Source organism: Stigmatopora nigra, chromosome 12 (assembly GCF_051989575.1).
Source record: "Stigmatopora nigra isolate UIUO_SnigA chromosome 12, RoL_Snig_1.1, whole genome shotgun sequence".
Taxonomy (NCBI): domain Eukaryota; kingdom Metazoa; phylum Chordata; class Actinopteri; order Syngnathiformes; family Syngnathidae; genus Stigmatopora; species Stigmatopora nigra.
In genome coordinates this window covers 2,682,033-2,703,883 of record NC_135519.1, presented here as the reverse complement: position 1 = coordinate 2,703,883, position 21,851 = coordinate 2,682,033, and the positions used below count along the sequence as shown (strand labels likewise).

At 39.6% G+C, this 21,851-nt stretch overlaps 1 protein-coding gene across 2 annotated transcripts; it reads left to right on the top strand.

The window, feature by feature from the left end:
* Positions 1–329: 329 nt before the first annotated feature.
* Positions 330–19,869, top strand: peli1b (pellino E3 ubiquitin protein ligase 1b). Of its 2 annotated transcripts, XM_077730419.1 has the most exons (8): positions 330–724; positions 1,222–1,315; positions 8,538–8,792; positions 13,822–13,951; positions 14,117–14,218; positions 15,123–15,320; positions 15,394–15,582; positions 17,766–19,869. In XM_077730419.1, the coding sequence occupies exons 3-8, from the start codon at positions 8,713–8,715 to the stop codon at positions 18,333–18,335; spliced, it is 1,269 nt and encodes a 422-aa protein (XP_077586545.1). In that variant the 5' UTR covers positions 330–724; positions 1,222–1,315; positions 8,538–8,712; the 3' UTR covers positions 18,336–19,869. The 2 variants fall into 2 exon arrangements, with proteins under 2 accessions (XP_077586545.1, XP_077586544.1); XM_077730418.1 differs by lacking the exon at positions 1,222–1,315.
* The last annotated feature ends 1,982 nt before the right edge of the window (positions 19,870–21,851 follow it).

Here is a 21,851-nt window from a genome sequence, read left to right as displayed (position 1 = left end):
AAAAAGCAAGCCTGTCAAACTAAAGAACGCTTTTGTGTTTTTCATTTTTTTATGTTATGATGTATTCAATTTGCATGGTCCGATTTAGAGTCTCCAAGCAGCCGACCATACATGTTTTTGGAATGTGGGAGGAAACCGGTGGACAGATCTGGATTTGAACCCAGGACCCTAGAGCTGTGAGGCCAATGCCCTTGTGATTCAACTTTTGTATTTGTCAAAAGTCCCACGCAAAATGTCGTTTAAAAAAATGAGCCCTTACAGCTAGAGCGGGAGAAACTACATATCCCAGCATGCTTTGTGATGACATCACCACTCATTTCTCAGGCTAGTTCACGCCCACTCAGGCAAGCTGGCTGCCTCTCGCCCGGGGATGTGTGGATGTGGGGTCATTATGTGTTTACGTTGGAAAGCTCACAACAAAGGAGGACCTGTCATTCAAATCTATCCGAGCCTCCACTTGCATTGGCTGGATATTCTTTCCATCGGCGGTCACGCTCCGAACTCCTCATCGTGCCACATCCAAGATTCATTAGGACATTTTCCATCTTTATTGGCCGGGCGACAATCATTCGGTTTGTACCCCTGTTTTTCTTTTTCTTCTTCACGTGCCGGTGAGCTAGCTCGCTAAGTTGGCGGCGACGGTCTCGGTGGAGCTCAGCCCGGCGGCGGTCAGTCGGCCAGCGGCCCCGGAGAGGCTGGAAATAAAGCCGTCATTGAAGCCACGGTGAGTCCTTCACACGCTCCCTCCCCACTGTCTACTTAGCGTTTTTTTAAGCGGTTTAGAATCTAACTCGCTGTCGTTTGAACGCCACACAAAAAAGGGCCCAGCTTGTTTATTTTTTTAAATATATTTTTTAAACATGGTGCACAAATTCAGTCATACCTCTACTTACGAATGCCCCTTGGTGCGAAAATCTTCAGTTTACGAAATCTTTTATATGCAAATGAGTGCCCCGAGATACGAAAAAGATCCAAGTTACGAAATCCACCCAAAAGTAAATACCTTCCTTATCTGTTTATTATTATTTTTCCTTATCCGTTTAATATTATTTTTAAGTAATTGTCCCAGCTGTGAGTTAGGACCAAGGGGGCATGGGATCTCTTTCTTTGTGCTCATTTCCTGCCTTCATTCTACGTGTCGCGGGCTAATAACTTAGATTTATGTATTGCCTTTGTGCGTGCTCCCGGCTGGTATTACTTTCCATCACCTCCTTTTTTCAGTGTGCACGCTGAGCTGTCAGCAAGAAAGAGCAGCCCGGGTTGCACAGGCAACAACAACATTGCCTGATAAGGAAGACGGCAAGGAGCCCAATGTGTGCGTGTTTTTGACGGAAAAGAAAGAAATGCTAGGGTGGGAAATTAATTTTAAACCCAGGTGGCAAGTGCAGCTAGCTGTGATTGACACTCAATCGCTGGGCAATTAAGACACAGCAATTTATTTTTAAATACATGGAACACATTGTCATTCAAAAAAACAGCAATCCAGGAAATAAAATTAAGGTAACAAGTGTATTGACTTTGGACATAAACATTTGCTGTTGGTTAAATATTTGAATTTTATTTTGAAATATTTTTTTCATAGAGCAAGTGTCTAATTTTAGTAATAAAAAGAAAAATATATATAAAGGACTGGTGTCCTCATGTTAATATCTCTTTTTGCACCATATGCAACAGCTCTTTAAAAGTTGACTCTTAAGACCATTAACATTTTCCAGGGTGAGAAACTATTCTTGTTCATTTAAAAAAACTTAAAATATTAGCAATTATCCTACATTACATATATATTTTAAATGATTATTTGGTTATTTTTCAAAAGTTATATTTCTATAATTATAAATACTTTTAGGGGCGGCCCGGCAAATGAGTGGTTAGCGCGTCGGGCTCATACTGAAATCCAGCTTGGTCCACCAGTGTGGAGTTTGCATGTTCTCCCTGGGCTTGCGTGGGTTTTCTCTGGGTACTCTGGTTTCCTCCCACATTCCAAAAACTTGCACGGTAGGCTGATTGGACACTCTAAATTGCCCCTAGGTGTGAGTGTGAATGGGAATGGTTGTCCGTCTCCTCGTGCCCTGCAATTGGCTGGCCTCCAATTCAGGGTGTCCCCTGGCTATGGCCCAAAGTCAGCTGGGATAGGCTCCAACACCACCCGCGGCCCTAGTGGGGTTGAAGCGATTTAATGTTAATAAAAGCTACATTTATAAAATTAAAATGTATAAAAATAACACATTTTTTGTAGTATTTCATTTATTCCATGCAATGGACGGGGTTACACTGGGAGACTAGCCAAAAATTTCGTATTTTCGTACCAATGACAGCGCTAGTTGTCCAACCCATCTGAACTGCGAGGGGAATGAACACTTGTGGAGCCGTAATGACAGCTAGTGAGTTAAATGATTGAAGTAAAAGAGTTGACAAACAAACTAATCCATGCATGAAAAGGTTAACATTCTGTTTATAAGTGTGGCCCACAAGAGCCAAAAATCAGAAGCTTTCATATTCATTTCACAGAAGACTCCCAATTTTCCTAAATGTGACTACAAGTCTTCACAGGTCAAATATGGCCCGGTGGGCCTTAAACATGACACCTTAACAACTTCCCCTTGCTTCTCCAACCTTCTTCCTCCATCCTGCCCCATTTCAAAAGATATGATTGGAGGTTTGGCTGCAGATTGGGATCACCCTCATTTCCTGGTGCCTTTTTGCAGAAACTTCCCATCTGTTGCAAACCCCTGAGGCTACATTTCATGGGTGGAATCAGGACATTCCTTTAAGCCCTGTACATTGTCAAGTCCTAGTCATGATAAACGTAGGGATGGGATTTTGTGTTGTCATACTCCTGGCCATTCTGGATTTTTTCCAAAAGGTGCAATTCATGCGTTTAATATTGTGAGTATTCTTCAGTGTAGTAACGGATGCTTGCTGATATCCGCTCAACGTTCACATCTCAATTTCAGCGAAGAAACCTGAGCTGAGGGTGTCAGAGGGGGAGCTAGCAGATACTCTGATGTCTTAATGGAGGCTGCAAAACACATACACACAGACAGACACAATGAATGTCATGGTCTCAATGGGATGCTCCATTACTGGTGTCCTTGAAAGAATGGATGAAGGTCCAGCAAGAAAATTTCTGAAACATCGTTAGTTAAATCATTCATCAATATGGAGCGGTATAGACATCCAATCCATTTGAACTGGCAAAGGCCGGTAGCGACTGATCACTGCCAATCTTCCCAGTCCAAATGCACTGGACGTGTTGCTGTACAGTTTAATTAGAAACAACATATTGGTAGCAGCAGCTGGTATGTGTTAGGATCTGGTAAACAGCCCAAACGTTAGCAAAAGGAGATTACATCTGTCCTGGAAAGTGGGTCAGATGGAGGGCACGTTTTTTGGCGACCTGATTTTTAAAAATTGCAAATTATATGTGGTTTTCCATCGTTACATTTCCCTCAAATAAAAGTGTTTTATTTCTGCTTCTGGTGACTCGCTCACATTTTTCCACACGGACTCCCTACACTTTTGAGAACAGGCTACAGTACAGTGATGAAATTTGTCGAAACCTTGTTTGAGTGTGCTCCCCTATGAGATCATTCACTTGAGTCGTATATACCCTTTAAACCTGCACACGTAGTTACACCATTGTCTCATGGACGATGGCATAGTGAAGTGAGCGCATGTGCTTATTGGAGCAAGTGTTTTTAGTTGCTGCTTTGTATCCTGTTGCTGTTTGTTGTTGTGCGGTCTGGCTGAATCATTGATGAGGCTGTAACTGGAACGTTGCCCCTCCTATACCGCGTGTCATCCCACCTCCCCTTCCCCATTGTTGCTCTTGGGAACGTCGCACGAGGCCGCCTGCATGCCTCCACTTCAATTAATAAATGTCTCTATTCAATTAGATCCTTCTTTTTTACCACCAAGGGCAAAAATATACCCTCTGTAAATATTTGTGAAAATACTGTATTAAACTTGTACTTAGATGCAAGCAAGCCAGAAGGCTTTCTTCACAAAAATGCTGCATTACCGAAATCTCATCTCATCTCATTTTCTGAACCGCTTTATCGTCACTAGGATTGCAGGGGGGCCTGAAGCCTATCCCACTTCGGGCCAGAGGCGGGGGACACATTGAATTGGTGGCCAACCAATCACAGGGCACAAGGAGACAAACAAACATTCATGCACACACTCATACCTATGGGCAATTTAGACTGTCCATTCAACCTACCATGCATGTCTTTGGAATGTGGGGGGAAACCGGAGTACCTGGAAAAAACCCACACGGGCCCGGGGAGAACATCTAAACTTCACACAGGTGGACTCACCTGGTTTTGAACCCAGGTCTCCCACTGTGAGGCCGACGTGCTAGCCACTCATCCGCCAGGCCGCCCCTCTACAGAAATACAAAATAAAAGAAATAAAAAATAAACACAAAGTAGGAAAGAAAAACTGTGAGAAATAAGAAACCCATTGAAACAGATAAATATGACGGGAATGGACAAAGACCATTACTAAGATATGAACCTCAACCTGACAAAACAAAGTGAGAAAACAGGACCACTCCAAACAAAAGTTATGTGACTTAACAATGATCAATGTCTGGGCAAGATTGAGGCTAAGTAGAAGACACGCAAGGAGTAGGCTGACACAGGTGGAACTAATGGGCAAGCAAACAAATCAGAAAAAAGATGAGAGCGGAACAAACAAGGGCTGGTCTCACAAACAAACAGATCTTAGCATGCATCCACTGTTATGGGTGTGGGGCCCAAATCACTCAACCTTCTTTAACCTCTTATGACCTGGCGTCCACATGTGTGGACATCACATTTTTGCTTGTCAAAGACTACAATGTTAAATTTTGGACTACAAGGGCCTTGCGTCTATTTATGATGTGGTCATCATTTTTCTCAGAGACCAAATCAATAAAAAAAGAAAATTCTTTGTTTTTACACTCATCAAGTCCCAATTAGCCTAAATATCAAATAGAAAATAAAAATGCAGGCCTTGCTAGAGTCTTATGGGTCTTAGGAGGGCATGCATTCCATAAGACCAGTTAATTGATTAAGAGATATGTGTGTAAATCCCAATACTTTTCTCCAGGATTGCAGGAGTATTCCCAGGAAATGCTCGGATCCATATGGGCTGACTTAAGTGATAGCATAGACACAGGAAGTCCCAATTCACTACCCACTCCCGGACAGGATACATTTCTTTTCTACTCACTTATCCCAAGAGAAGCAACCGCTAGAAATGTGTGTGTGGTTCACTTAATGCAAAGAAACCAACCACAGACTAAAAGCTAGGACATTACTGTCCCACATTGTCTGTAAAAGTCATCGTTAACCCACATTTCTTTGTTATTGTCAGAAACACAAATGGAATTAATGTTTTTTTACAACAGTGGGCACGTTTGCGTTCAGAAAGTATTCAGGTTACAATTTTTATTTTTTGGAGACAGTTGAAAATGTCTGTTTACATATCCAAGCGAAAAGATATATTAATCAGTTCATTTTGCACGGCAATATCCGAATGACCCAAAAATAAATATGGCTACTTGTAAATGTGGCAACTGTCATAATTTCTCTAGAACAGGGGTGGCCAAGTCCGGTCCTCGAGAGCCCCTATCCAGTCACTTTTCCACATCTCCCTCCTCTATCACACCTGAAACAAACGATCAACTCATCAGCAAGCTGTCCAGAAGCGTTCTACCGATCCCGATTATTTGATTCAGGTCTATTGGTGGACGGAGACACATGCAAAACAGACTGGATAGTTGCTCTCGAGGACCGGACTTGGCCACCCCTGCTCTAGAACTCTAACACCAAATTACACAACAACTTCTAAGTCACTATTCTGCCTAATCTCAGTGTGTGAAAGCGACCTACAGACTCAACTTGTCTTTCCTGGGAGTTGACATGTACTTGACTGACTTTTAAACAAGCGTTGCCACAACAATACTCGACATCTCCAAACAGCCAGGCACCAAATATGTGGCGGGGGTCATAAGGAGGACTGGAGCATTAAGAACAGGGTGTGGAATGTAAACGCACTTGAAAACATGTGTGAACGCAAGCAAGACCATTGAGTATTATGAGGCCCAAACAGACCACGCCTGCGTAATTGACTTCAGGCCCCCTTCCCCACGTTTTTTTTTTTTAAATGACTTGTATTACTTCAAAAGCATGTGATATACATCCCGTTTTCCAGCACAATCAATGCCATCCACCTCCAGCTGCGTCTAAACAAGCTAACAAGCAGACAGGAGTTGGAGTGGGAGGCTTTGGCGCCAAATTCCCGCTGAGACTGAAATTGACTCATCAACACAAACAAGTGGTTGCCTTGTGCAGGTTGCCAGACAAAATGGCGGCTATATCTAAGTGTACGCGAGCCCCCCCTGGGTTCAGAATTGACCTTCAAAGGACTCTAGAAACTAGACTCCGGAATTGTATCTGTCCCGTCTGCTTGTTGCTAGGCAGACTTAATAGGATTGATTTTGAAAGCATTTGAATGGAATACACTCAACGATTGCAGTTCATTTTTGTTTTAATGGAAAAGACCATTTCTTCGCTGAGAAAAATTAACTTTGCTTTGCAATAGATATTTACACACAAACACTTTTATACTAACTACTACTATAATACTAAACTATACTACTATAATACAAAAATAAAGTTCATGTTCATGCCATATAGATAACTAACAGGCACCTGCTCCTTATATTCAGTATGTCAGTCCTGCTAATTTTGTTGCTATGAATAGTTAAATAAAAAGACCAAAAAAAATCAAGTTAGAAAATTGTGAAAAGACTCGAGATTGGCCGATATGAAAAACAAATTTGTTTCAGATTGCCCCATAAAGAGAGAATTATTATTTTAGTCTCCCTTGCTTACAACAAATGTTCAGATCATAAATGCTGTAATCTAATCAGCAAGAAGAATATTTATTTTAAAATGTTAAACCTCACTCGTAGCTTTTCTTTGAAAGCTCTTATGGCTTTAAAGGTCTTAAGCGGCTTGTCAGATCAAGATACTGACTGAAGGGGTGAATGGAATTTTTGCTAATGTTATGCCGTTTAATCAAGTGTTTCAGCTCACTAATACCATTTACCTCCTTATTCTCTTTTTTCTGTGAGTTGATGTATCTTCTTGAGACAATAACAAGAGGTCGCGTTTGGGTTCTCATGTTGACCTACTTTTATTATCAAGTGATGGTGCTCAGGTGACATCTTAAAAATGGCAAATCATACAGTTTGTCACCAGTAAAAACTTTTGTATCCTATTATTTTTACCTACATTATAATGCAAGTGTTGCAAAAATGCTATTTGGTAGTATAAGATTATTGTGTTTGACTTCAACAATGTTTGAGCATTTTTTGGGAACAAATAGATAAACATAACAAATTCACTAGCAGGAAGTCCAGTTGCCTCATTTTAAGTTTTGTGGTTTACCATGACCTCGATTTCAGAGAAGATAAAACAAACTATTAGGAAGTACATTCATATTTTTTATTGACATTTGTGCATTTGAGAGGTTAAAATGGAATGGACTATAAGTCGCAGTTTAAAAAAAAAAGTTTAGCCAGCAGTGCGACTTATACTCCAGTGCGATCTCACTGGAATTATTCACACAATATGATATGATTCCACAGTTGTATTTATACTGAACCGCAAGAGTCTGGTGTTGTTAATTTACGTTGGCGGTGGGTGCACTCTTTGTACCGTCATACCTAAACTATAGCAGTAGATAGATTCCAAAGCTATGTTCTTTTTTCTGCAGTCAGTTATCAATATGGCTAAAGTAGCTTCCACACACACGGTAGTCTTATTTTGAGACTTAATAACGGTTAACAGATGTCTTCCTAATGTTATCTTCATTTTAGATAGAGAAAATGGTGCTTTGGTACAATTGAGCGAGATGACAGAACAAGTGTTCCCTTTCTCTATGAAGTTTGTTTTATTGCTCCTACAATATGAACATTTTATGTCACAAGCTGTTATTTGTTTTGAATTTTATCAGATAAAATTCCCCACAATACCACGTATACTTCGGAGCGATTTGTTTTTTTTCTCTTCCATTTAGCATTTTTTGGGGAGATCAGCTTGAAGGCCAAAAAATAAGGAAATCACCATAGGGGTATTTGTCAATTTTGAACAATTTCAGAAAATAAGAAACAACAGATTCAAGAAACGATGACTCTGGAACGTAGCTGATAGGATCTAAATTACATGCAATAAAGGAATGAAGTCAAACTAGGGAAGAATCTGCTTTGGCCACGTGTCATCTCAGGAGCTTTTGCGTCATGCCGTTGAAAGAAGGATGAAGATTGTTTGAAGCTAAGGCGCTAAGCCCCCGGTGGGTTTTCACCTTCTCCCTTGCCACGTCACATGTTACTTGATTGATCCATTTATAGTCGCCTTCTGTACTCCTGCCAGCCGCCAAATATAGATCAAGATTCACGCGCTAGGATAAGACTCTGTGGAACGCACTTCTTCTGTTCAACTGGTTTTGTTCAATTCTAACGTTCCTTTTGGTCTGCCATGCAGGGAAAGAGCGACGGACGTGTGAAGAATGAGAGGCTGGAGCTGAGGCTCTGCTGACCCTTCCCCTTCCTCCTCTTCCTCCTTTCCCACCCCACCCAGTGTTCCACTTTGCTCAGCATCACCCCCACCCCTACGCCTGCTGCAGCCCATCCAGACGTCCATCCGTCATCCCAGCCCGATGTACTCCCCCGAGCAGGAGAACATCTGCACCACTTCCATCAAAGTGCCAGTCAAGTATGGAGAGCTCATTGTCCTCGGGTAAGCGACCCCATTTGTTCTGTGATTAAATTCACATTCCCAGAGTGGGAAAACCATAATATCTCGAGGAGTTCTTTAAAAAAAAATACATTTCTAAATGTGACCATTTATATATTTCTACCTCTTTAATATAATAACAATAGTGATAGACGAATAATTGCTTTAAGTCCTCCACTGTCAAAATGGAGTGGATGTCAATCGCTGTCAATGATAGTCAAAAGGTATATTTGACCAGTAAAAATGAAGTGAGGGTTTTGTTTTTTTCAAACAAAAAGTAAAGGTCATAGAATTTTTATTTGTTCAAGAATATATTTTTAATACTTCTAATCTATCCTAGCCAATTGCTAGCCAATCGCAGGGCACAAGGATATGAACATATTTTTATTTAGTAGTATACCAAAAAATGTAATCTTTGAAAAGATTATGACTTTTAATTCTGACAAAAAAAAGCATTTTTGTTCTTAGAAAGATTACAATTCTTTTAGTAATGTTTAAACTTTCGGCGGCCTGGTGATGGAGTGTTTAGCATGTCTGCTTCTCTGTTCTGAGATCATGGGTTCAATCCCCAATGCGTTTTGATCGTCCTGTGTGGAGTTTTCTTCAGGTGCTGTGGTTTCCTCCCACGTCCCAAAAACATGCATGCTAGGCTAGTTTAACATTCTATATTGTCCCTACTTATCATGGTGAGCGTGACTGGCTGTTTGTCTAAGTGTGCCCTGTGATTGGCTGGCAACCACTTCAGTGTGCCCTCCGCCTGCTGCCCATTGTTGGCCTGGATAGACTTCAGCACCGCGGCCCTTGTAAGAATAAGTAGTACAGAAAATGAGTGAATTTAAACTTTTATATTCTTCAAATAACAGATTTCTTGACAGAAGTATCACGGCTTCACCACTCGCGGTATTTTTCATATTTTTTTTTTTGTTAATTACATTTTTTTTGTAATTTCAAAAAAATTTAAAAATCCAAAATCCACACTGAAACTCGCAAGGGGAAGCCACTCCACTGTCCTCCACTTGCTACTAGGACTCAGAAATGGAGTTTTTTAGGGGTGACCCTACTTCACGGTTTTTCGTTTATCGCGGCCATGTCTGGTCTACATTAACCACGATAATCGAGGGATTACTGTACCACCCCACCCTCCAGATTAGCAAACTACTTTCAATTACTTTTTAGAGACAGTATTTTTTGTCTCTTTTCTGGCATTTCTATAAAAGTTCATGTAAATATTAAACAAATAATACTATTGTTGTTTTATTTTTTGGAAAGAAAAGGCATCACAAACATCAATGATATATTAATTTCATGTTAAGAATCTCTTCGCCACTTTGGCTATACAGAGACGATTTTAGACGAACGATTCTCTAGAGCATGAAGATTGGCATTCTCTGTTATTTTATGCTATTTTATGTCTTGTGTTGTAATTCTTGAGCATTCAAACTTTTTTTTGTATATTTAACACACATCGGGGTAAGGTTCTTCTGTACTTTTGTACTATAACATTGAGTCTCCCTCTTTTTCTGATAGTTGCCACTTTGGTCTCCAACATTTTGGGTGACAGTATATATCTTCATTCCACCTTGTTTGTGTCAGCAGTAGTGTCCAGATCCGATATACTCGGTTCAGCACTGTGTACTGCTATTTTTGGAGTATTGGACAGTATCGGATTTGTTAACAAGATTGGATCCAATCCAGTAGTTGTGTGTATTTTAGTACCATAAGGCTTTTGAGCTGCTGTATATCAAACCACTTGACAAACATGTTAGCTGAGTGGGACTTTTTTTTTCCAAAGCTAATGATAGTAACAGAGCATCATGTAATATTTGTAAACAGAGCATTTCTTGAGGAGCTACCATTAGGGTTCACTTTAATGCAACAAGCCAGATTTGGCATTTACTGGTTCTATTATTTTTATGCATCACAGTCGTACCTCTACTTATAAAAATAATTGATTCCAGAAATGTTTCGGAACTTGAAAATTTCGTAAGTATATGTAAAGTCTCAAATTTGTTCCACGATCTTCACACAACTACCAACTAAACCCTTTAAAATTGGTGAAAGTGTCCCAATTTTGTATGAAAGATGTGAAGAAACGCACATTAATAGGTGAAAATAATAAGTAAATGATCTACCATCTATCTTTCAAGACCGGTCGGTAAACACGATTAAAGTAATGGCAGTTAGCTCAAAGTTTAGTAATGAAATGCAGTAACAAAATATATGTACAGACAGTAAAGGAGTTTTACAATCTTTTTAGTGTGTTTATTGGCAAGATATTAAATGTTTTATTAAACTGATTAAACATCGTTTTACCAAAAGTTTCATTCTGCACATCAAATAATTTGCAGTTAAGCAAAAAATTATCCTACTTTCTAGGTCATTGTTTCCCAACCTTTTTTCGAGCTGCGGCACACTTTTTGTATTGAAAAAATCTCAAGGGACACTATCACATGAAAATCTTTAATTTAATACTATGCCTATATTAACAATAGTCATTATCATCAAAGTTTTATCAACAGGTATCACATAAACCTCCAAAATGATTCCAAAATCTAATTTTTTCACTCTTAGCTAATGTCACCAAAAGTTGATGTCTGGAGACCCTGAACAACTTCCGATTCGACTGATGCAAAAAATAAGTAATGTCATGTTTTAATCGCATCATTTTATTACTTTTTTTCCAAATATTACTTAAATCTGCTTATATTACACAAAAAAATTGTGCTCACTCAGACTTTGCATTATCAAAGTTTGATGCCCTAGAAACCAATCAACTTCCGGTTCATGTTCGTGAAAAGTAAGCGACAAAATGACTGTTTCCCAATTTGAATCTTGTAACAGTATAATCTATAATCATCATGTTTGGATTTTAACCCCGTGATAGTTAAATTTTAATCTTGTTATATTCATATTAATATTTCTCACTGAATATATAACATTGTTTGACTTCTTGCAATTTCCCACGGCACACCTGACCATTGCTCGCGGCACAGTGGTTGGGAAAGACTGCTCTAGGTGATGTGTGATCCAAAATTGTTAAAGATCTGTTTACAGTGATTTGTTGGTGGATACCAAAAGGATGCCCAGATTATTGTTATCACCACTACGACAACAAACTGAAATCACTACAATTTAGCATTATCGAGCTCAGGGGTCAGGAACCTTTTTGACGAGGAGAGCCACAAACAATTCATATTTTCCAATGTTATTTCTTGTGAGCCATACTGCGAATTTAAAAGTCAAAATACATACATGCAAACGAGTGCTTTTTCAATTTTATTTTTTGTAATTTCATCACTTTTAGAGTGGAAAAAATGAATATTTTTTAAAAGATTCTTATGCTGTTGCCAATCAATGAGAGGTTGCGTTCCAGAAGAGTCTACTGCAAAAAAATAATACGATTAAAGCAGTTCTAGATGTAATATCTCAGTTCTGTCACCAGCGATTTCCATATTTTAGCTCACAGGTTAGCAAAGAGCCAGATGCACCCATCAAAAGAGCCACAGGTGGCTCCCGAGCCATAGGTTCCCTACCCCTGATCTAGCTGTGTAGAACCATTAGTAGAAAATGAACAATCTTTTTGTTTTTAAAGAAAAAAAGAGTGTTAAACGGCCATTGGTCTTTGTTGGAAGTTTTTCGCAGCAGTAGCTGCACATGTAATTGTGTGAATTGTTTTCGAAGCATTGTACACTATACACATACATACACACATTAGCATATACATGAAAGTGTAGATGCAATTATTATGCTAATACATACACACATGTAAAACGGCATATGAAAAGCAAAGCACAATGGAAGTTAAGGAAGCTGAGCCAGCTGCTTTTTAACTGCTTTTTCCAATGAGGAAAATGTTCACTTTCATTGGCGTGACGGTACCGGTTTAGACAAGCCAGGCCGACTTCTGCACGTACACGTGTTATTAAATCACATACGTGCTGTGATGTAGGAGGAACGTTGGTGGAAAGGAAGTTTGTGTGTGTGTGTGTGTGTCTGTATTGGTGTATGACAAGAAGGGTGCGGTTCAAAGGTTTTTTCCCACTTCCAGCTGAGCATGTGGACTTGAATCAAAATAAACCTTGAAGAAGCACTTTTAAGGGAGGATCCAGTCATCCCAGTCAGTACATGCTTCAAAAGAGCCGCTGTGTTTTTTTTGGTGTTTTTTACGATGATGTAAAGCAAATAACAAATGTGTGCTTTAATATAGACACACCTGAATGTGTCTCAGAGGACACTGCAACTCATTTGAGAACGAAATTTCCAAATGGCTCACTGTTTTGCAAATTTAGTGTCAACATGTAGTTTTGGACATTCTAACTGCAATAGGTGGAAAGGTGTGAAACAGAGAGACCGTTAAAACAAACAAAAAAATACTCAAACATTTTTAATGGTAATTTCACTTTTTCTTTTTACTTAACATTTGTCATATATATATATATATATATATATATATATATATATATATATATATATATATATATATATATATATATATATATATATATATATATATATATATATATATATATATATATATATATATATATATATATATATATATATATATATATATATATATATATATATATATATATATATATATATATATATATATCACATCACTCACTATATGTGCAATATAATACGCAACAAACATTGCTACATGATGACTTAACAAAAAATGTGAGATTTTTTCAATACTTTGTGAATCGACTTTAGAGGATAAATATCGTCTGGTATCAATCTGCACTTAAACTAGCTGAGCTTTTAAAACCTTTTTTCTTTTTTATTCAAAAGGGAGAGCAAGCTTTATAATATGAAAAACAGACATGACGTCATTGTTAACTTGTAAACAAACCCACACCCACACCACAGTTCTAGAATTTGGTTTAGGGGGAATCAGTTTTCCATCTGGTTCATTTTCCTATACAATTTTTCTATATATTGTGACATTTCCACCAATTTGTCGTGCCCATTCAGGTCATTTTTCTACATCTGATCTGACTGTTTTGTGATCTGTTTATGCGTGCAGGTACAATGGCTCTTTACCCAACGGCGATCGAGGGCGACGCAAAAGCCGCTTTTCGCTGTGCAGACGCCCAAAAGCCAATGGAGTCAAACCCAGCACGGTTCATGTCGCCTGCTCTCCACAGGCTGCCAAGGTTTGACACACGTCAATTTTCAACAATTGAAAGACTTCCGATCCTTTTGAAATAGCAAGGATGGCAGTGATCAGACATCCTTCCTATTGAAATGGATTGGCAGTCATTGGCACTGAAACATGTTTAGTCAAACTTTCAATGCATGTCCTCTTGCGACCCCTGTAGGCCATCAGCAACAAAGACCAGCACAGCATTTCATACACGCTGTCGAGAGCGCAGACGGTGGTGGTGGAGTACACACACGACAGCAACGTAGACATGTTTCAGGTAACACACACACACACACACACACGAGCAATTGATATGATAGCAAAAAAAGATTTCACAGTGCTCATCAATGGCAAAAGAAGACAGCAAAGCATTTTTTTTTTTACAAATTTGATCATAAAGTTCAATATGAACTATGACTGTCCAGCACAGAGATATAAAAAAGCACAATGGAAGAACACACATATCCTCAATTGGCTAACCGGAACTGACATCACAATATGTACATAAATAATTAATAGAAATCAAGTCATCTGATTTTGAATTAACCCAACTCAGTCTGTACTGACTCATTTAAAGTAAATTGCTTTAAAATGCTCTCTTTTATTAATTGGCTCTCAAAACAACAAAAATGAATTATTTATTACCAGCCTATCATCAACATTGTAGAAAGTGCCTTTTAGTCTAACTTTAATGACTGTTGAGAAACACTTACTGAACTTTTTGCGGATATTATGGGATGCCATGACTGTATGGCTTGACTTTCTAGCCGCATTGTTGTCTTCACTCTTTTACCATTATCAAGAATTTTTAGTGTCTTTCTGTCATTTGCTCGGTAAAAAACTGTCAGGCATGTTTTCTGCAGAATTGCATCAAGTTTAGTTCACTCACTCATTCATTAATTTTAATGCCAGCTTCTTTGATTAAGTCAATTGAATTGCCGTCAATGACAAGTAGTGAGTTGTCGTATTGCCTGGACTATAAATCACACCTTTTTTTTCATAGTTTTGCTTTGCTTGTGACTCAGATCACTTATCCAAAAGACTTTTAATTTTACATTAACATGTGCTATGAGTGCATCATTTCTCCCCTTTCATTGTGCATTCTTTGGTTAGCACAACTTATCCTCAGTTGCAAGTCATAGTCTGAAATATATGGTGATTAATATTCAGTAATATTCCAGGTGGGCCGTTCAACGGAGAGCCCAATTGACTTTGTGGTGACGGACACAGTGGCGGGCAGCCAGTGTAATGGTGACACGCAAACTGTCCAGAGCACTATTTCACGCTTTGCCTGCCGCATCATGTGCCAGCGCTCGCCGCCTTACACGGCCCGCATCTACGCGGCCGGTTTCGACTCGTCCAAGAACATCTTTCTGGGGGTGAGTAAGCGCCTTCGGTGAAACCGAAACCAAGATCCGACGCTTGAGCTTGTTTCTTGTCTGCGTTTATCAGGAGAAAGCCGCCAAGTGGAAGACGCCTGATGGACAGATGGATGGCCTGACCACCAACGGCGTGCTGGTCATGCACCCTCGCCGGGGTTTCAGTCAGGACTCTGGGCCTGGCGTTTGGCGGGAGATCTCCGTCTGCGGCAACGTGTTTACTCTGCGGGAGACACGCTCGGCGCAGCAGCGGGGGAAAATGGTAAGTGGATAGGCCAAAATGATATGGATTGCTTTTTCAGCACCATTGAATGGAGTAGACGTTCAAACCACCTTAACTTAGAAGACTGGCAGAAAAGTTGATAATGGGAGAATTCCAGTTATTTCATCAAGCTCTGGAGATTTGTTCCCTCTGTAAAAAGTACATTTATAATAAATAATGATAACTTAAGTTTTGAAGTCGACATACGTAACTCAAATCCTGAAGTTTGTATTTATAAAAAGTCACGTCCTGGCAAGGTAAATTCTAGAATATTGCACAATCTAAGATATTGCACATTGTTATTGCACATAAGGGATTTTATATTATTATATTTATATACACACATATACCGTATTTTCACGACTATAAGGCGCACCCTCATTGAATGACATTTTTCCATATATAAGGCGCACTGTATTATAAGGCGCACTGTATTATAAGGCGCACTGTATTATAAGGCGCACTGTATTATAAGGCGCACTGTATTATAAGGCGCACTGTATTATAAGGCGCACTGTCTATTTTGGAGAAAATATAAGACTTTTAAGTGCGCCTTATAGTCGTGCTAATACGGTAATTGCTATTGACTTCCAGGTATGAAGCACTCGCTACACAGTCACCTCTAGAGCCAGCCATTGTTGATATTTTGGATTTTTTTGTATAAAATCTTGCAGTGGGGGAGGACCTTTATGATGGAAGATTTTGTAAACTAAGATGGCATCTGCATATTTAACAGAATTGTTTCAGTTCAGGCGTTTGTGTTTTTTTTAAATATCCGACAGTGGTGGTTTTTCGTTTTCTGTTTTTCAGTTTTTTCCATAAATAAGGCGCACTGGATTATAAGGCGCACTGTCTATTTTGGAGAAAATGTAAGACTTTTAAGTGCACCTTATAGTCGTGAAAATACGGTACACACATACATATACATACATATACATATTGTAGAGAAGATATACTTTTGCCCTAAAACTATTTAGCTTATCCTTTTTTATAAGTCATAAAATTGCATTTTGACATTAGCTATCATTCACTTTTAAGGTTTAAAACCAGACATTGTCTGATGTAATATTTTCCTTAAGAACAGTACACCACATTGACATCAAAACATTGAATAGATTTTTGTCTGAATAAAAAAAACAATGGCACTTTATATGATGCTAACAGTGCTCAGTGCTTTACTTACTGTGTACTTAAAAAAATATTTTTTAACCCACCCTCCCCCATCACCAGCCTGGCATGGCTGCACCCCCCACCATAGTTGGACCGCCACACTATTTGACAAGCACTGGACTAGTTGGACTTGAATAGAAAATTCACACACCAGCATTGCACTGTATATGATATTACAGTGCATGTAAAAATGGATAACAACCTTGAAGTAAAACATGGTGCCTGAAGAGACCCCCTCTATGAGTCGTTACCTTATCGTGGTGGAGGGGTTTGTGTGTCCCAGTGATCCTAGGAGCTATGTTGTCTGGGGCTTTTTTGCCCCTGGCAGGGTCACCCATGGCAAACAGGTCCTAGGCGAGGGATCAGACCAAGTACGACTCAAAATTCCCCTTCTATGAAGAAAAATCTTATTGGACTCAGATTTCCCTTGTCTGGATGCAAATCATCTTGGTTTCCCCTCTGGAGACAGCCCTGGAGAAGGGGGCTCATTTGAGAGCACCTGGTGTCCTAATATCTAGGACCTGATTGGGATGTCTCCCTGGTGAAGTTCTGGGTACCTCCCACTGGGAGGAAACCTCTAAGTCGACCTAGGACACACTGCAGAGAAAATAGGCATATTCACACTAGGGATGTCCCCATACTGATTTTTTCACTTCCAATCCAATCCGATATCAAGATATGTTTTGCCGATACCGATTCCCATATTTTAACCTGTAAAAACTGTAAAAATGTATAAAAAAATAATGCAAAATATGATATAACTAGTAAACTCTCTGTTTTAAAGTCAATACATTTCAAGACCAAATTCTCTTTGAAAGAGAAGTAAACATAGACTCACATACTTATACTATTAGTTTGGATTAGAGCAGCTAAAAAGCACGATGGTAATAAAATTCATGCTGGATCGGATCCGATCTGTGACCAAACACACATAAGGCTTCGTTTATTGCCTAAAAAGTGCTGAAAACCATGGTTTCAGGTTAGTTTTTTTGGGTTCGTTTGTTCTGTCCTAGGTGGAGACAGAGTCTCAGGAACTGGTGGACGGCTCCCTGATTGACTTGTGTGGTGCCACGCTGCTATGGCGAACGGCGGAGGGTCTGTCGCGCACACCCACCCTCAAGCACCTGGAGGCCCTACGGCAGGAGATCAACGCGGCACGGCCGCAGTGCCCGGTGGGTTTCAACACCCTGGCTTTCCCGTCCATGCGCCGTAAGGACACACCGGACGAGAAGCAGCCGTGGGCGTACCTACGCTGCGGCCACGTGCACGGCTACCACGACTGGGGAAACCGCCGCGAAGAACGTGACGGGCGCCAGCGTGAGTGCCCCATGTGCCGCGCCAAGGGGCCCTACGTTCCATTGTGGCTGGGCTGCGAGGCCGCCTTCTACGTGGACGCCGCGCCGCCCACGCACGCCTTCGGACCGTGTGGCCACGTGTGCTCGGAGAAGACGGCCGCCTTCTGGAGTCAGATCCCGCTGCCGCATGGCACGCACACCTTCCACGCCGCGTGCCCCTTCTGTGCCCACCAGCTGAGCGGCGAACGGGGTTTCGTCAGACTCATCTTCCAGGGACCCCTTGACTAGATCGGGCGCTTCCCTCCCAAGTTTAAGTGACCTTTTCAACTATTCCTTTTTCATGAGAAAAGTTTTCTATATTTTCCACCAAACTGCTGGAGAGACCGTGATTGCAAACACAAGCAGTATTTATCGCAAACCAAAAGCTACAGTGTGGCTTATTATTCTGTTTTTTTACAGGGCGCCCCGCCCACAATAATTGACTGGCTTTTATGCTACGGCCTGAAAATCTGCCACTTTTTCAGGATGCTCATAACAGTTTCAGGAACAGTGCTCACTAGTGTGAGCAGTTGGAAATAAGAGTCTGGGCTGCATAAAGAATTCCCCCAAAAAAGTATTCATGTTAACATTAGCTTAACTCATTCACTGCCAGACCAGGTCGCAGTATGTGTTGTTGTAGTTAGCAAAAAGGGAAAATCATATTGAGAAAATGCAGCCAAAAATAATTTACGCTCTGTGAGGTAATGAGATCTATAAAATGAGAAAAAATAATAATATTATTAATAAAATTCCCACAACAAAATACATACATACCATCCTTATTTTAAGTAGTATTTTTTTTCAATGTATTAATTATTTTTAAATGATTTTTAAATGATTTTATTTCTTTTTTTAAATGTTTTATTAAAGATATTTTATTATATTACAATTTAGATTTTTTTTCATTAATTTATTTAAAATTAAATATATTTTATATTTGCTATCATAGGCAAGCAACACCAGTAAATAAGGTTAGAGACCCTATGCCCCATATTAATGCAATACAAATCTAGCTTGCATACAATATTAATCTTTAAAACACCAAAATTATTTTATCATCCACAACAATATTGATACCCAAAAATGTACTGTCCAATTCATTTAGATTTGGAGGGCTGAGAGATCATATTCATGAAATAACAAAAATTAAAAGGCTTTTGAGTTTTTGCATTTTAATATGCCAAAGTTAGTCTCATTAAGGTTCTAAAAAATATTTTTACACTAATTCTGATTCAACTGTCACAGTAGTCAACAAGTAAATGCAAAAGATTGGTTTATTTCACCCAGTTTGCATTAAAAACTCAATAACTTTGATGCAATAATACAAAACTACAAAAAAAGGGCTTCCCAATGCAAATACAACTCAAAATTGATTTTAGGGGGCTGCCTTGTATACAGTATTTTTCTTTAATTGTTCTTATTTATGACGCACTTGGCGCAGTAAGGACAATTCCCACGAGCTCCTAAATTTGCTTTGCAGGTCTTCCGACTTTTCCGTGTTTTGTGTGCGTTTATCCAAGTAGTATCTGTCTGTGGCCTACAAGGCAGGTTAAGCCCCTCCCACTCCCTTCACACAGGTCACAGCCCCCGTACCATCTCGTACGCCATGAGTCGATAATTTTGGTTTGTTCTATTGAAAAGTTTTGTCTCGTACCGACCTCCCCCGAGCTGTAGACAAGCAATACCTTTTGTGAAAAACTGACCCGTAACATTTTGGGTAGTCTGAGTGACGCCACCTCCTCAACCCTTTAAAGCAGTGCAGCCATGTAGCACCACACACACACACACACAAAAGAGGACTTCAGGTGCTTTTTTTGTCTTATGAATGCCAGTTTTGTGGAGTGGTTTGCAAACCGTGACCGTATATCCATGAAATGTCTATGTTTTCCGCCACAAGTTAGCTTGATGAGTTGGAAATACGTCTTGTTGAATTGCAGGTCCTCTTGCGTACGATGGAACCAGGCCGGTAATAAGCTATTATTTACATCACATTTATCCCTACATCTCATTTGGGTCCTCATTTTTTTTTTTTTTTTTAAGAACACTTTACATTGTGTTTGCAAACTAAGCCTCATGGCGGTGTAGCTGTCAGGCAAGTGTCGTTTGAACCACGTAACCCAGACATAAAATAAAAAGTTGATAGAATTTACCGTATTTTCTCGCATATACACCGTATTTGTCGCTCAAAAAAATGATGACTGAATCAAGGGTACAGCTTATATGTGCATAAATTAGACTTGAGATGCACAAAACTGCAAGGTGACAAAGACGAAACACCCTAACAATATGGCCGATACGTTTTTTTTTTGTTTCAAAATAGTGAATATTAAGAGATAAAACGCTAAACACAATTTTTGACATCTATGAATGAAATTCAAGAAGAAAAACGTATGTTATATAAAATGTAAAAAACCTCACCTGTGCCTGCCATTGCTCGCTCAGGTCGCCACCATCTTACTTTGGGATGAAAAACTACGGACAACTTTTTGGTTGTACTGCTCACGTGGCTTTTTTTGGGGAATTTGTCTATGTGGAGGCAACACCCTTTAGAAATGTGCAATCCAGCAATCGATTTATTCAGTATCACAGAAATACTGGAATATGGAGGTGAGAATTGTGAATTGGGACGTCTCATACAAGAGAAATTGTAAAAATCAATGATTTTAAGGCAATTTTAGGAGTACGGCTAATATGCGAGAAAATACAGTGACCGATTTTACAACTCTGAGCTGTCCATGCGATGATTGCAGGCGTGGTTTCGTGTTCAAAAGGTTGAAAAACGTCACACTCACATCTGAAGTTTCTCAAACTCACCTCAGGGAGACGAAGATACAAACCTGTGGCGCACTCGCATCCTCGTCATCATACTCCTCCTCTTCGACCCAATATGAAAAATATTGTGTGTTCTTCCTCCTGTCAACCATCCAGCCATGCACGTTTCCCCCTCGTTTTCTCTAAATGTATTTTTTTTTTTTGTGAAGGTGAAAGAAAGCAAAAGAATGTTTTTCTAATAACTTTAAACAATAAAGTGAAAAAAATACTGGTGTATTTCTGTGTTTTTAAACTATTTTTTAGTGGTTAGCGCGTCGGCCTCACAGCTCTGGGGTCCTGGGTTCAAATCCAGGTCGATACACCTGTGTGGAATTTGGATGTTTGCCACGAGGCCTGCGTGAGTTTCCTCCGGTACTTCGGTTTCCTCCCACATTCCAAAAACGCATGGCTGATTGGACACTCTGAATAGCCCCTAGGTACGAGTGTGAGTTTGAATGGTTGTTTGTCTCCTCTGGCTGGGATAGGCTCCAGCACCCTCTGCAACCCTTGTGAGGATGAAGCGGTTCAGAAAAAGAAAAATAAGAATAGCTGCGAACGCTTGCTTTGTAACCACAACTTTGAACTTTAATCAGAGTTTTAGTTGAGTTTTTGCTATTGCACTTTAATCAGACCTAAGATGCTCTTCAACATGTATTGCTGCTTTCGCTTTGTTATTTTGGCATCTCCTGGCGATTGATAACAAAGAAAAGTACAAGAATAATGCAGAACATTGTGATAATACAAGTACAGTGGTACCTCGAGATACGAGCTTAATACGTTCCGGGACTGAGTTCGCATGTCGATATTCTCGTAATTTAAACAAACGTTTCCCATTGAAATGAACTAAAAACAAATACATTTGTTCCAATCCTCTGAAAAAACACCAAAAACGGTATTGTACTTTTTAAAAATTTCTTCTAATTTGCCATCTATTAACAAAGTAACACATAACTA

Excerpts from the sequence above, each read along its gene's own strand:
- peli1b (XM_077730418.1), top strand. The coding sequence starts at position 8,713 with ATGTACTCCCCCGAGCAGGAGAACATCTGCACCACTTCCATCAAAGTG. Across the intron at positions 8,793-13,821 it reads GGAGAGCTCATTGTCCTCGG|GTACAATGGCTCTTTACCCA; the intron begins GTAAGCGACCCC and ends TTATGCGTGCAG. Across the intron at positions 14,219-15,122 it reads GCAACGTAGACATGTTTCAG|GTGGGCCGTTCAACGGAGAG; the intron begins GTAACACACACA and ends GTAATATTCCAG.